We start from the raw sequence: 14,561 nt of genomic DNA on the forward strand, positions 1-14,561 counted from the left end.
CCTCTCTCAGAGCTACAGGCAAACTATTTACTTCTAACTGCAATGTGCTTCATTATAAGTCAATTACTCTCTACTCCGAGCAGATTAAAGGGGCGGTAATGAGGAAGAGGTGGTTGGGTTTGAGCGGGTAAATAAATAAATTCTGATAAATAAAGGGCAGATGGGACAAGGCCTCGTCAGAACCAAACCAGATACTAATTACGCCCAGAGAACACTGTAAATAGTGCGGACTTTGATGTTGACACCAGAATGAGTGTGTGGGGAGATAGGAGAGAGGTATGTGAAGGAGGAGATGTGCTGGGGATGTGGGTGCTATTACTCAAGGGGTTGATTTGAGGTAAGTTCAGTGGTATAGAATGCACAGTGACCGGCACGCATCTGAACAGACAGTATTATTTACACTTAAAAGGAGTTGTCTTATGCTATAAAAAAGCCCCTACATTCTTTCTCCAAACTGAAAATGTAGTTTGCACATACACAACATCCAAATTGGGACTAGATTATGACTGAACCTGGACTAGACCTGAGCTAAACTAAACTAGATGAGCACCAAACCAAGTCCACACCAAGCATCCATACTGGGTCAGTGTTGTATTCATCAACATTGCATAGTGGATGAGAAACAGAATGAAAGGTTTATACAGACCACACTAAATCTTGGTATAGTTGAAGAATGGCAGCAAGTATGGTGAGCAGTGGCCTCAATAAAATACTCTACATGAGGTGGACATTTAAGTATGGTTGTGCTGGTCTTACAAGTCTTTCTGCCCTACACAAAGGAGATAAAGGACACAAAGGACTTCATAAGATGTCAGATTAATGCTATATTGTGCATTAGATTATATTTATCTCATGGTTATGCCCTATTGTGAGCTGGTGTCATGGTGTGGGAGAGGCCCCGGACACAGGATTATACAACGGAAAAGGGGATTTGCTGGTTAGAGCTGACCTCTGACATGAACTCTCTGGCCTTTTGATTCAGACATCAGGTCATTTGTCTTAAGAACCTCTGGACTTTATGCCTCTGTTGTCAATCAATCAAACTTTATTTGTAGAGCACTTTCCCCTACATTTTAAATGTAGCACAAACTGCTTCACATGCAAAAGAAAAATTACAGTAATTATATCATCATATCATCTCCATGGCGGCATATAGGCCTGTCAGGATAACACATTTGCAAAAAGTGTGATATATTGCTAAAGAAAATAAAGATGATTAACAATAATATTGAAACCAACCTATAAAGCAGAATTATGCAAAATAATATTCTAAATACAATATTGTAAAAGAGCTGCAAAAAAGAAATAACAGAATACAACACTTAAGTAGTTAGTTTGTATCCATAATGAGCCATATAAGTTCATAGTTCAAACCTCAACATCTAAAATTTCACTATAGTATCTAAAAATGACCAAAAAGTTCCCACTAGTAAAAAGAGAAAATCCCCACGATAAATACTGACCCCCAAAAATGATTGCTCCATCATGTACTCAACAATAACTCAATATGATAGTTATTGCAACAGGCCTAGTGATGTGTCATGTCTGAAAATCATGAGAGAACACTAATGAACATAGTGCCTGGTGGCTGAGTAGCTAGCACTCACACCTCACAGCAAAAAGGATCCCCCCGTTTGTGTGTGTGGAGTTGGCATGTCTCTCCCTGTGTCAGTGTGAGTTTCCTCCAGGCACTCCAGCTTTCCCCATTCACCCAAAACATGCACCATAGATACAGTGTTCCAGCTAAGGTAGTCCCGAGCAAGCGTAGATCTGGAGATGGGTCCCCGGTCACTGCCGTTTACTGCTCCCGACAGGTTGATTCAGCGGTATTGAAGGATGGGTCAAATCAAACGCAGAGGATCAATTTCTCTACAGGGAGTCATCGTCACGGCTCCTTGTCATGGCTTCATAAATGGCACTGGGAGGCCACAGGAGGGTTACACGGGTAAAATAATGACATTCTTATCCTTGAAAAAAATTAAGTCAACTTAATTTGTTCTATAAAAATCAATAAGCATTATCTTTCTTACTGTTCCAATCTGATTTCAGAAGAGTTATTTGCAACACTCAAATCGAAAAACCCCAGAGGAATAATGCATATTTTGTTCAAACTGTTTATTTGGAAGACTTGGAACACTTAAGCCTACATCCATTCATATCAAATAATTTATCTCACTAATGTCAATACACAATGCAGTAAAGAGCGCTCTACAAGTTCAAAAGTAAACAGCTATTTTTTCTGGTTGCGCAATCTTTGTTTTTTTACATTGTCCCAGTCAATAGTGTAATCCAGATGCCATCACGGCTTCTGTCCTTGTTCCTTAACTCCATGTGCCACACTCGTCTGTAGTCAAGGAAACTGTAAACACAGCGGCCGTTACCTTGACAACCAGACAACCTTCACTAAAAATATTTTACTAAAGAAAGATCAGACCGAGAGCAGCTCTAAAGGAGAAAACAGCTTGAATAATAATGGGTGACATGCATAATCAAATGATGAGAGTTTCAAATCGCATCACCGTGACAGCCATCTTTCTATTAAATTAGTACGTTATTTGCATGTACTCCTCTGCAATAATGATGAACAAGCAGCCATGCACTTTCACGGGCATTAGCACTTTATCTATAGGGCTACGCTACTTCACAATATATGAATTCAATGTATATTAAAACTACTTTTTTTTTTAACAAATTGCCACATTGTTTTACAAAGACAAGTACACCGAAGACTGTCGACTTTTATGATGAACTGGTCAGTGCAAAGATACTGTACAAAAGACTTACAATGACATGGACATGACTGCCTCCTGCTGGTCATTTGATATAAAGGTGACTAACTTCCTACCTATGAATTCAGTTGTGTAATTCAATACTTCTACAATACAATAGCTTAACAGACGCAGTATAGGGTAGGTGACTATAGCTTTAATATTGATTGTATATGGATTTGATTAAATAAAATGAACCAGATCTCAACTTTTCTGACAAGTATTGGAGAAAGGCAGTCTTGATTTGAGATTTAGTTTTAATTAGGCCTATAAGATTCTGTTCACATTTTATCCACAAGATTTGACTAAAATACTAAAATATGAACCAGCATATAAGTGTAACATTTCAAAACAGACTTAAACTACAGGGTTAGCAGTAATTATGTAAGATAAAACAGGACATTTTGCTGTTTGTGAAGGAAATTATAGTATTTAAGAAATTGTAACTTGTGATTTGCTAAATTTGCAGCCCTAATTAGAACAGTATAAAAACGTTGTGTAGAAGTTACTGACCAAAAAGATACCCGATACACATTAGATACACACTTGAGCAAGTATTGATACTGAAAAAGAAAAAAAAAATTAAAAGATGACCAGATGTTTTGAACACTTTGTAAAATGACTATTACTTCAGAAATTTTAACTTTTGCAATGTGCTAAATGCGCCTATTCAAATTGCAATTTCAATTGTGATTTTGTGACAGGTTTGGTGACGTGTCATTGTGATTCTGATTGTGTTTAACCTTTTAGCCCTAATTAGAACAGTATAAAGAATGCTGTCTAGAGGTTAAAAAACAAAACAAAACAAAACAAAAAAACTGGAGAATATCCCAAAAGCAGCTGTGAGTGTGACCTTTGGCTGTGTACATAAGTGGATTTGCTGTGTAACTAGTTGTGCGACACTAATGATACACAAACTACAAAAAGCTGTGGCTAATGCTAACAGTAATACTAGTACTCTGCCTACTTGACACTCTTGACTGGTGTAGAGTTTTAAAGGCAGAGCCCACCTGCTGTGTCAGTAACCCCCCCACATACACACACAGCTTACCGAAAACGTGAGTGAATCATTCTGTCGCTTTATCCCAATTTCATAGCCTATAGTATAATCTATTTTTGCAATGGGATGGTCCAATAGATAAATACAGGAATAAATACGAAAACTCTGTATTATCCCTTTACCTATTCCTATTAAAGAAGCATTAACTTTTATGGAGGAGAGTACGTCCCCTGCTTGTCTCCATGGAGATGTTATTGCTTTGCCTAGAATGCTCCACAGTCTGGCATTAAACATCTATGGGTCAGTCCACCTCAGTTCACCCAATGACTTAAACCCTACTTTGTCAAAATTTTAATGAAACTTGGTATGCAGGTAAATCATAGCCAAAAAGCCAAAATTTCAAGTTTAAGTTTGATCGTACCAACAGTTTCCGAGATATCACAATTTCATTTTTTCACTTTTTTGCGTGGTTGCCGAATTTCAAATTGCATTTACTCAGCAACTACTGGTCTGATCTCAAAAACCAAGGTATCTCTGGAAAGGGGAAATCATATCATAAGGAATCTACATTAAACAACATATAAAAAATCTGGAGGGGTTTTCTTTTTTATTTTCACACAAATTTACCTAGAACTTGACTTACCCCAATCTTAAGATGGGGGATTCAGTGTATTCAGCTTTCAATCAAAGGAACAGTACCATTGTTTTGTCCCTGTCTCCCTGACACAGATGCATGTCTACAAATTCAGTGAACAGGCAAACCCCTCTGATTTGGTTGCAGTTCATTTTTATATAGGGCTACATTTTTTCTATTGGTGTCACTGAGGTCAGGCGTGTCTCTTATTGTCAATTTCAAGGTCAAAATATAGGTCAAAAGGTAATTCATCTCAAAAGTACTCAAATAAATAAATATTTGGATTCCCTATGATTTCCCTTTTCCAGAGCTACCTTGGTTTTTGATATCGGATCAGTAGTTGCTGAGTAAACGCAATATGAAATTTGGTGACCACACAAAAAAGTGAAAAAATTAAATTGTGTTAATTGTGTTACTAAATCACGCTAAAATTTGAGATTTGGGCGTTTCTGGCTATGACTTACCCACACACCAATTTTCTTTGCGATTGTGCAGTGTGAAGGTTGCTATGGTGGTTGTCATGGTGGTTGTAATAGTGCTTGTATTGGTGGTAAGTTTATAGTTTGTTACGGTGGTTGTTGTGGTGGTTGCTACGGTGGTGGCTATGCTGGTGGCTATGGTGGTTGTTATGGTTGCTATGGTGCTAGACAACCACCATGACATGGTGGATGCTATGGTGGTTGTGTTGGTTTCTATGGTGGATGCTATGGTGGTTGTTATGGTGGTGGTTGTTATAGTGGTTACTATGGTGGTTGTCATGGTGGTTGCTATGATGGTTGTTATGGAGGTGATTGTTATGGCGATTGCTATGGTTGTTGTTATAGTGCTTCTATTGGTGGTTGTTATGGTAGTTTCTATGGTGGTTGTTATGATGGTTGCGATGGTGGTTATGGTGGCTGTAATGGTGGTTGCTTAGGTGGTTGCTATGTGGTTGCAATTGTGGTTGTGATGGTGGTTATGTTGGTTGCTGTGGTGGTTGTTATGGTGGTTGTCATGATGGTTGCTATGGTAGTTATGATGGTTGTCATGGTAGTTGCTATGGTAGTTATGGTGGTTGTCATGGTAGTTGCTATGGTAGTTATAGTGGTTGTCATGGTAGTTGCTATGGTAGTTATGGTGGTTGTCATGGTGGTTGCTGTGGTGGTTGCTATGTCGTTGTTATGTGGTTGAGATTGTGGTTGTTACGGTGGTTACGTTAGTTGCTAAGGTGGTTGTTATGATGGTTGCGATGGTTGTCATGGTGGTTGCTAAGGTGGTTGCTATGTGTTTGCAATTGTGGTTGAGACGGTGGTTATGTTGGTTGCTATGGTGCTTGCTATGGTGGTTGTCATGATGGTTGCTATGGTAGGTATGGTGGTTGTTGTGGTGGTTGCTATGGTAGTTATGGTGGTTGCTATGCCATTGTTATGTGGTTGAGATTGTGGTTGTTACGGTGGTTACGTTAGTTGCTAAGATGGTTGTTATGTTGGTTGCTATGGTGGTTGTTATGGTGGTTGCTTTGATGGTTGTTATGGTGGTTGCTTGATGGTTGTTATGGTGGTTGCTATGGTGGTTGTTATGGTGGTTGCTATGATGATTGCTATGGTAGCTGTCATGGTGGTTGCTATGGTGGTGGTTGTTATGGTGGTTGCTATCGTGGTTGTCATGGTGGTTGTTATGGTGGTTGCTATGGTGGATGTCATGGTGGTTGCTATGTGGTTGCGAAGGTGGTTGTTATGGTGGTTACATTGGTTGCTATGGTGGTTGCCATGGTGGTGGTTGCCGTGGTGGTGGTTGCTATGGTGGTTTTCATTGTGGGTGTTATGTTGGTTGCTATGGTGGTTGTTATGGAAGTTGCTATGGTGGTTTAAATGGTGGTTGCTATGGTGGTTTAAATGGTGGTTGCTATGGTGGTTTAAATGGTGGTTGCTATGGTGGTTTTAATGGTATGTCATACTGTGGAACATTCCAGGCAAAGCAATAACATCTCCATGGAGACAAGCAGGTGGTGGACCCTCTACTAGAAAAATTACACAGTTAACCTTTAACTAGATACACATTTGAGCAGGTTAAATACATATTAAAAGATTACCTGAATTTTTTAACACTTGGTAAAATGAGATGGAAAAGGAGATAGGAATTTGTAAGCTGTCTTGTATCACATTTGTATGATATTTATTATAATTTATCATAATTTACCTTCAAGTGTCACAAACCCAAAAGTTTACTGGCTCAAGTTTGTTAAGATAACATGGAGTTTCTTACTTGAAAAACATGTTGTGTACTTGTTGAGACAGCAGAAGGGACAACCTCTTAGCTACACGCCTATGAGCTCAACCATCCCTCTTAGTAAATGTTTTATGTCTATTGTGGAGAGACTGCCCACCAGTGGCTGCTCTATTCTTCTGCTCCTCTCACCTCCGAGTGGGCCTTACAGGGTCCATTCAAATGCCTGGGCTTTGACACATTGGTCTTGTTAACACAGTGAATAGCAGGGAGGGCTTGTGTTATGCAGATAGCTGTGGGTTACCGAGGGGACAGGCGTCATGGAGGCATTCAGGGCTGGGTTAAAACTCAACTTGTTTTGCTTCAAAGCTCCTCTCTGTTGCCCACTCCTTTAGTGCGGCTTTTGTTGAATCAATAGTGAAAGTAGTACTAGTATACACAAGCCAAGATATAGATGGAAAATACATAAATATACTACGTGTCTTTTCACTTAAAATGTTCCATTTTACACTATTTTCTGATCTGTGTTGTAGATCAGAAAACAATATTCCACATTTTGGCATTAAGCTCTATGGAGACAAACATTTGACACCACAAGGAAAAGTTATAGGTCAGATCAGTTGAGGTGTATGTTTCAAGGTAATAAAAACACTTATAATTAAATAAATCTAATACCATACTGTGGAACTTTCCAGGCAAAGCAAAATCATCTTCATGGAGACAAACAGGTGTTGGACCCTCCATCAAAATGTTACACAGTGCAGCTTTAATCAGTTGCAGAGTGCAAACATTGACCTTTACAATGTGGTTTTATTGAGAGGATCAAATAAAGAAGAACAGAATTAGGCCAGTCACAATATTTACTATATTGACTCATCGTTCAATATACAGTATGATAGGTTGAACAATATTTTTTCAGGCCCAATAATGATAGCGTGTACATTTTCTTTGCACAAGCAGGGTATTTTGTCTATCTCATAACATCTGAACTGTGTTCATTATTTATTTATTATTATTTATTCTGCTTTAGGGTTTTTGTGTCAGAGGTAAAAACAGTTTCAATATAGTGATGTCTTTTTGTGGCAATATATTGTACTTCAAAATTTGTTATAGGTCATAAAAACTGGTATGTAAGAGAAGTGAAAATATAGACCAATACATTATAAACAAACAAGCTGTATATAGGACACTTAAAAGCGCGCCAAGAAACTTTTTCTGGTGGGGGATGAGCCATTTACTACTCCATGGAAATGTTATTACTTTGAGTGGAATGAAAGTACGGCATTAAACATACATCGAGAAGCATGCATTGTTACGTTGAGTGGAGTCGCCTCTCCACATCTGACCTTTAAACTTGGCATGATGGTGCCACCTGCTTGCCTTCATGAAGATAAATAACGTTACCAGAAAAGTTACATGGGGCCCCTTTAAAGACGATGAGAATACAAGTTAGCAATGTGCCTTGTTGATTTGAAAGCAGAACACACAATATCAGTACAGATATGATGTTCAGTACTATCAACTATCAACTTCATCGACTAGGGGGTCAATATTTATCGTGTTTACGTTTATTTATTTATTCATTTATTGGAGTACTTGGTCATTTTTTGGTTATTTTTAGATGGAAGGTTGACTTAATAACTCATTATAGATGCAAACTAAGTACTAAAGTGTTTAATTTTGCTATGTATTTATTTATTTATTTATTTATTACAGCTCATGGTTTTTAACAATATTTTAGATTTAGAATTGCTTTTGTGGTAAAATTGTCTATCATCAATACTGACTTTAGCCATATATTGTACTTTATTGTGACAGGAGACTTGTGGGGCTAAGCAGGCTTTTAGCAACTTGACCTAACCCAGTCCCCAGATCAGTGTAGTCTGAAAGTGTATGTTGACCACAGCATTACTGTATGTATAAGGTGACTGCATCCATCTGATCCCTTAGCTCAGGTTCTCCCATTCACACTCACATATTAGTAAGTCTGGTAATGAGCATCATTAGCACAGGCTAAAATCAATGGAGCCAAAGGCAGCCATGAAATATTCACCAGAGATCCTTCTCCGGTTGCTAAGCCTTCCCAGAGCAGCAAGTTACTTAGGCCAGAGGATTTTATCCGCTGCTGCTTCACTTAGCGCAAGAACCGTAAAGTCAAAGAAATGCCCTCTCATCCAGTGAATTTGATCGGACACCCTGCGTAGACTTGCTTCTTAAACACAAAGAATTGATTGAAGTTAAATGACGTCAGCTACGGAGTGGTGGCACTGTTTGGGTAGGTCTGGGTGACAGGACATTGTGCAGCACTGGTTTTCTCATGTGCTGAATACAACAAACAAGCTCAATATAGGACTTTTAAAGGTGCACTATATAACTATAACTTTTTTTTTCTGGTGGTGATAAGACATATGCCTTGTCTCCATGGAGACATTATTGGGTTGCCTGAAATGTTTCCAAAAAATTGCATTAAACATACATCGAAAATCATGCATTCTTATGTTAAGTGGAGTCTCCTCATACGGTGGTCCAAAACAAGAAAAATGATCTGACGAAGGGTTTTTTGCCGAAATGTTATTTGAAAATAGAAGGAGCTTTTGGACATCGGCCATCTGAATGTTCTATGCATTTTTTCACTTTTATTTTGAAGTTTCTTGCATTTGCACCTCTACAAAAACCTTGGTGTGCGTTTCCTGTTTCATTTGAAGTGGGGTCGCCTCTCCACATCTGACCTTTAACTTTCCATGATGGTGCCGCCTGCTGTTTTCATGGAGATAAATAAGTTTACCAGAACAGTTACAGAATAGTGCATCTTTTAAGTGGATGAGAGGACAAGTTGACCGGACACCCTTGCATAGGCTTTTTACACACAAAGATTTGATTGAAGCTAAATGACGTCAGCTACGGAGCGGTGAGGTACTGTTTGGGTAGGCCTGGGTGACAGGATATTGTGCACCACTGGGTTTGTCTTCTGCTGAATACAAGAGAGAAATTTCTTAATATATTCAGTCAAAAGACCAGTCAAGCACAGCCTCAGTGTGTTTGTGGAGTGGGGCAGAGAGAAGAGATGGAAATAGGTGTGTGGGGGGTTGTACTTCAATGAACTTTTTTCATCTACTACTAAGACCTCAGCTGAATACAGAAATTTGTAAGGTGTCTTCTGTCAATGTATGCACAGCGTACACAGGCCTGTCACAACAGCAAATTTTTAAGTATGATATATTGCAGTAAATATAGACAATTAAACAATAATATTGAAACTAATTCATGCCACTGACACAGTAACCCAAAATCAGATTCAAACAACAAAACATATTCTAAAGCTACAATAAGCTGCAATAAATAACTTACTTTGTATAGTAATGACTCACAGTAATTGATGAGTTATTAAATCAACCTTTCACGTCTTAAATTTTATTGTCAAATTAAAAAATAATCACAATATCTCTATGTACAAAAATTGTTAGCGTGACAGGCCTACTCCACACTAAGATTCTGACTCAAGAGACTGTGATCTCTGAAGAAATTAAAAACCATAAACCGTAACACTATAAATCAACGTGCACACTCCATCATCCTAATAGTTACTTAAATACTGACAACATTTGACAATATAGTCAAATGTACACAGGCTTAGTTGAAGAAGAGTAAAAGAAAACAGCCACACCTCATCACCAAAGCCCTGTGTACTCTGTGTGTACATGTACCTCTCCCTGTGTCTAACCTTGAGGTCATGTCAAGTCCACCACATTCCACTAGACAGGACCATGCTAAACCTGCAGAAAAACACATTTACTATCTCTTATCCCCAGAACAAAGACTGGACTCATAAAGACAGCTTTAGAATCTACTTCATACTTCTCGTAAACACTGAGTTCCAGTTTGTTGGGGAGAAGAGACTTGACTTTTTGTAGTAGCCTTGTGAAGAAGACAATTAAGCTGCATTCCTGAAGCGACTGTGGCTCCTGTATCTGAACTCTTGCTGTTTAGACCCGCCACTTTACTTTAGCCCCACCCCCTTTACTATTCAGCTGTCCTATTAAAACACAAATATATGGCCTATATGACCACCGTCTTCACATTCCACTGATTAGCCTCACTCAGAGGTGCAACAGAAAAAGGACAACACAGTATTCACTTGAAGAAACTGCACTTCTATTAACAAACCTATTACTTCTACTTGAGTGGTATAATTTTGTTTGTGGTTAATGGGTGAATGCATAGCTCAGTGTGCCACTGTTGCCTCACTTCAACTAATCTCTTTTTCCAGTCTGTTCTACTTATGTACTGACTCATCTACACAAATCATTACAATACATTTTTTTTTTTTTACTTTTACATTACTTTTAATGATGCACCCATATCAATACTGGTATTGAATAACAACACCGAGCCAGGAGAATGTGATGGATCTGGAATTAGTTCCATAATATAGACAGAAAAATCAGTTTAACTGATACCATGGTTTAGTCTTTAATTGGATGTAATGAGTAGTAGCATGATCCAGCTTTTCCAGTTCTGATACCTGAGAACTGAGACCTGATATCAACAAATACCAGTGCAGAGACAGTATTTATATCCTTAAAACATAAATAAAATAAGACAAAACTGATATATATGTTATGTAGCTCTTATTTATCTTTCAAGTAACAGAACAACACAACAATACACATTCAAACTTATGAGTTTATGAGTTTCTGGATCAATCACGAGCAGTAAATAGTCTTAACATATCAATTTATAGGTCCAATAAGGATATCGACAGAAGCGATATTTAGAAGCCGTTATCTATGTTGTGTTTTAGTATCTGAGCATATATTTGATCAGATCAGTGCATCCCTAATAATGAGACTATTTATTGACTGAAATAGAACCAATACGTGTCATAATGTTTGAACTTTAATTGATACAAAGCAGTCGGTAGTTATTGGCAGGATAAATATTTTATAATTTTATAATAATTTAACTGTTTTGGGTGAAAAAGTTGCTATTTTTAATCCATACACTGATATTTGTATCAATGCCTCCTTAATTACTTTAACATTATTTTCAATATTTTTGGGGGTAGGGCCACATCTCGCCTTGAACCATAGATCGGCACCGCCTACCCACTTCAGCACATCACTTCCAATCGCCTCCCTTTATCCTGGTTAAATAAAGGTGAATAAAATAATACAATCCTTAATTTCTCGCTCCTGGCATCCTGCACTTGTCATTCTGCACCTGTCATCCTGCTCCTGTCATCCTGCTCCTGGCACGCTGCTCCCTTGACAATCAGTTCTCAGTTTTCTTGTCACTTCACCACATCTCAGCTCTGTTTACAATTTGTTGTCACGATCTGGTATGTTGTACTGTTTTACACTCTTACATAAGAACGGTTTTAACTATTTTTGTTGATGCAATTTACCAAATGAGCACTCCATTATGACAAATAAAGAAAATCAAGTAAAGCAACAATTACTTTACCGAGAAAACTAGTGGAAGACTACAATGAAGAAAGGAGTATTTTTACAGCACTGTTCTTGTGACTTCTGTTATAATGAGGTGTGATCAAAGTCAGATGATAGTGATCTAATAAAAGAAGGTGCCGTCTCACATTAAGGTGACAATTTTGGTACTGCACTCCTTTAAGTCAATTAGAAACAATGTGAGGACCTGGCTTACAATGCAAACTAAGATGTTTTCTCAACAGACAGTAAAATTTACATCTATGGGAAGTATTTAGTTCAGTTCATTATTTAGTTTCAAAGATTAATTATGAAATACCTCGGTAAAAATGTATTTGGCAATGAAATCTGCCCTGTCTGGTGATCCTCTGTTGGTTTTTTACCCTTTTGTACGTGTAAAATGGCATATTTGTTTTGACGCAAATGGAGCATGCATCTCTCTGATTGGTTAATCCGTCTGTCAGTCACGCCCTCTGAAATTGTGGCAAGGGATTACGGTTCCAGACAAATTCATCTTTGTAATGTTTTATCAAAGCATTTGGTTCTGGCTTGACAGGCAATAAATACATAAAAATATAGCATTTTTAAACAATCTCAAAGACATATTTTTGATACATTTAGTGTTTAGTTAGTTACTGGCTGACTGAGAGCACAATATTTTTCTGGAGACATAATTATTTTGAGTTCTCCTAACCCCTGTCTCCTGCTGAAGTTTTTGTTACTGTATGCATGGGTGGTTCTTTTTAATCACCTTCTATCAACAAAGGCCTGGAGTAGTTTTACCCATAAATCATAGAGCAGAATGCCAGCCCTGACGTGTGGTGTCATTCATGTCACTGACAGATGAGTAAATGGTTAGTGAGACCCATTAGGAGTGAATGCTGTACCTCCATTTGTGCAGGGCAAATCCAGGGCACTGCTCGCCACAGGTAACACAAGGCTGTCCTCTGTATGCCTCCTCCGCACAGTTCAGCTACAGCAACACAGAAGAATCATGTGATGTTTCAAATGAAAAATGTGTAATACGGAAATTGTTGTTTTGGTTCAACAAAAAAGTTCCTTCTACATCATCATAAAATAAATGATTTAAATAGGGTTGCAAAAAGAGCTGATTAAAAACTTAAAGGTCTTATATTATGCAAAATTGACTATTGGCTCTTGTGAGTTTTAAGCCATGTTATAATGTCGCTTCTTCAAAAACATATCCAGAGTTGTGGTTTGTTTCATTCAAATGTGTTTGAGTAATCCTTTATTATTAGTGTCTACATCTCCAAAGCTCAAAATGCTCTATTGCACCTTGTGATGTCATGTAGCTGTAGTTTTCAGGTTAAAGGACTTCCTTTTTACTTTTTGTTCCATAGAAATTGTAAATTCCAGGGTTGAAATTATCCAAATGATTCTAGTGAAGGTGTATGGACTTTAACAGCACAGTGAAGCACTTCCTATACTACCACATGACATCACAAGGTGGAACAGATTGTTTTCTGTTTAAGAGAAGAGCTCAGCCTAAATTTGCAAGATTTATAAGTTAAACATACGTATTTGAAAGAAACAAAACATAACTCCATGTATGTTTGTGATGAGGAAACAACATTATAACAGATCAGAAAATTTTGTAAAATATGGGCCCATTAAATAACAAAACCTTGCAGTATAATCTTCCAAAGAGATGTCTGATTGCCATAATTGGGATAGTAAAAACAATTAGACTAGTTTATTTAAAATGGGACAGTACAATTTCATAAAACACATGATTAAACATGAGCAAAAAAATACAGAATTATCCAAGAGGCTATTTCTCATCTGTTATTCCCTGACCCTGATGTTAGAGGAACATGTGTCAAGAAAGAACTTTAAAACACGCACAAAATGTATATAGGCTAATGTAATATTAGCATATAATAGACTAAAATAACGTCACTTCGATGTTATTATTGTGGTTAATTATCTCCGCATCATTCCGATGTATAGTGCAGTAGTAGTGATTGGGAACCCACATGTTTACTGTCTTCATGATAATACCATGTGGAACAGAAAACATCTTCAAAATGCAAGCTGGAGTTATTTTAGCCCCTTTTTGCTATTTCATCATAAGTCCAAGTTATTCATCATGCTCGAAGCTAGTTAGCAAGGACACACAAAGTTTACATAGACAAGTGTTTGCATAGTGCTAAGCAACAAAACTTGGAGAAAATGCGTAAAGTGCGTACCGTCTTGGAGCAGCTGCCGGGGTGTCTCTTGAAACTCCGGTTTAACATGACAACAGGACCCAGAAAAGTGAACTCAAGTCCCGAAAACCTCAAAGAATCTATGATAAGTTAGTTTGAGATATATTGTTATTCTCTTCCAATGAGCTCAAACTCATCCTAGTCCACGCTCCGGGCGCAGGGGGAGTTGGATGGAGCGGTTCCGCCCACATGATCCGAGCAGCCAATGGGACTGGACGAGAAATAACGCTCTAAATTAGAACAGTTATTAAAAGGCCCATTTTACTGTATTTTCTGATCTAT

At 37.9% G+C, this 14,561-nt stretch overlaps 1 protein-coding gene across 1 annotated transcript in view; it reads right to left on the reverse strand.

Annotated features, from left to right (window-relative positions):
• prickle2b (prickle homolog 2b) overlaps positions 1 to 14,411 on the reverse strand; it is a 100,508-nt gene extending 86,097 nt beyond the window's left edge. Inside the window, exons 1-2 of the mRNA XM_055160937.1 lie at positions 14,262 to 14,411; positions 12,939 to 13,024 (exon numbers count right to left, since the gene is read on the reverse strand). Coding sequence (XP_055016912.1) covers positions 12,939 to 13,024; positions 14,262 to 14,309 — 134 coding nt within the window. The 5' untranslated portion in view covers positions 14,310 to 14,411. The remainder of the gene's footprint in view (positions 1 to 12,938; positions 13,025 to 14,261) is intronic.
• Positions 14,412 to 14,561: the final 150 nt, after the last annotated feature.

Source organism: Boleophthalmus pectinirostris, unplaced genomic scaffold (genome assembly GCF_026225935.1).
Source record: "Boleophthalmus pectinirostris isolate CB_2022bp ecotype Guang Dong unplaced genomic scaffold, ASM2622593v1 HiC_scaffold_3, whole genome shotgun sequence".
Classification (NCBI taxonomy): domain Eukaryota; kingdom Metazoa; phylum Chordata; class Actinopteri; order Gobiiformes; family Gobiidae; genus Boleophthalmus; species Boleophthalmus pectinirostris.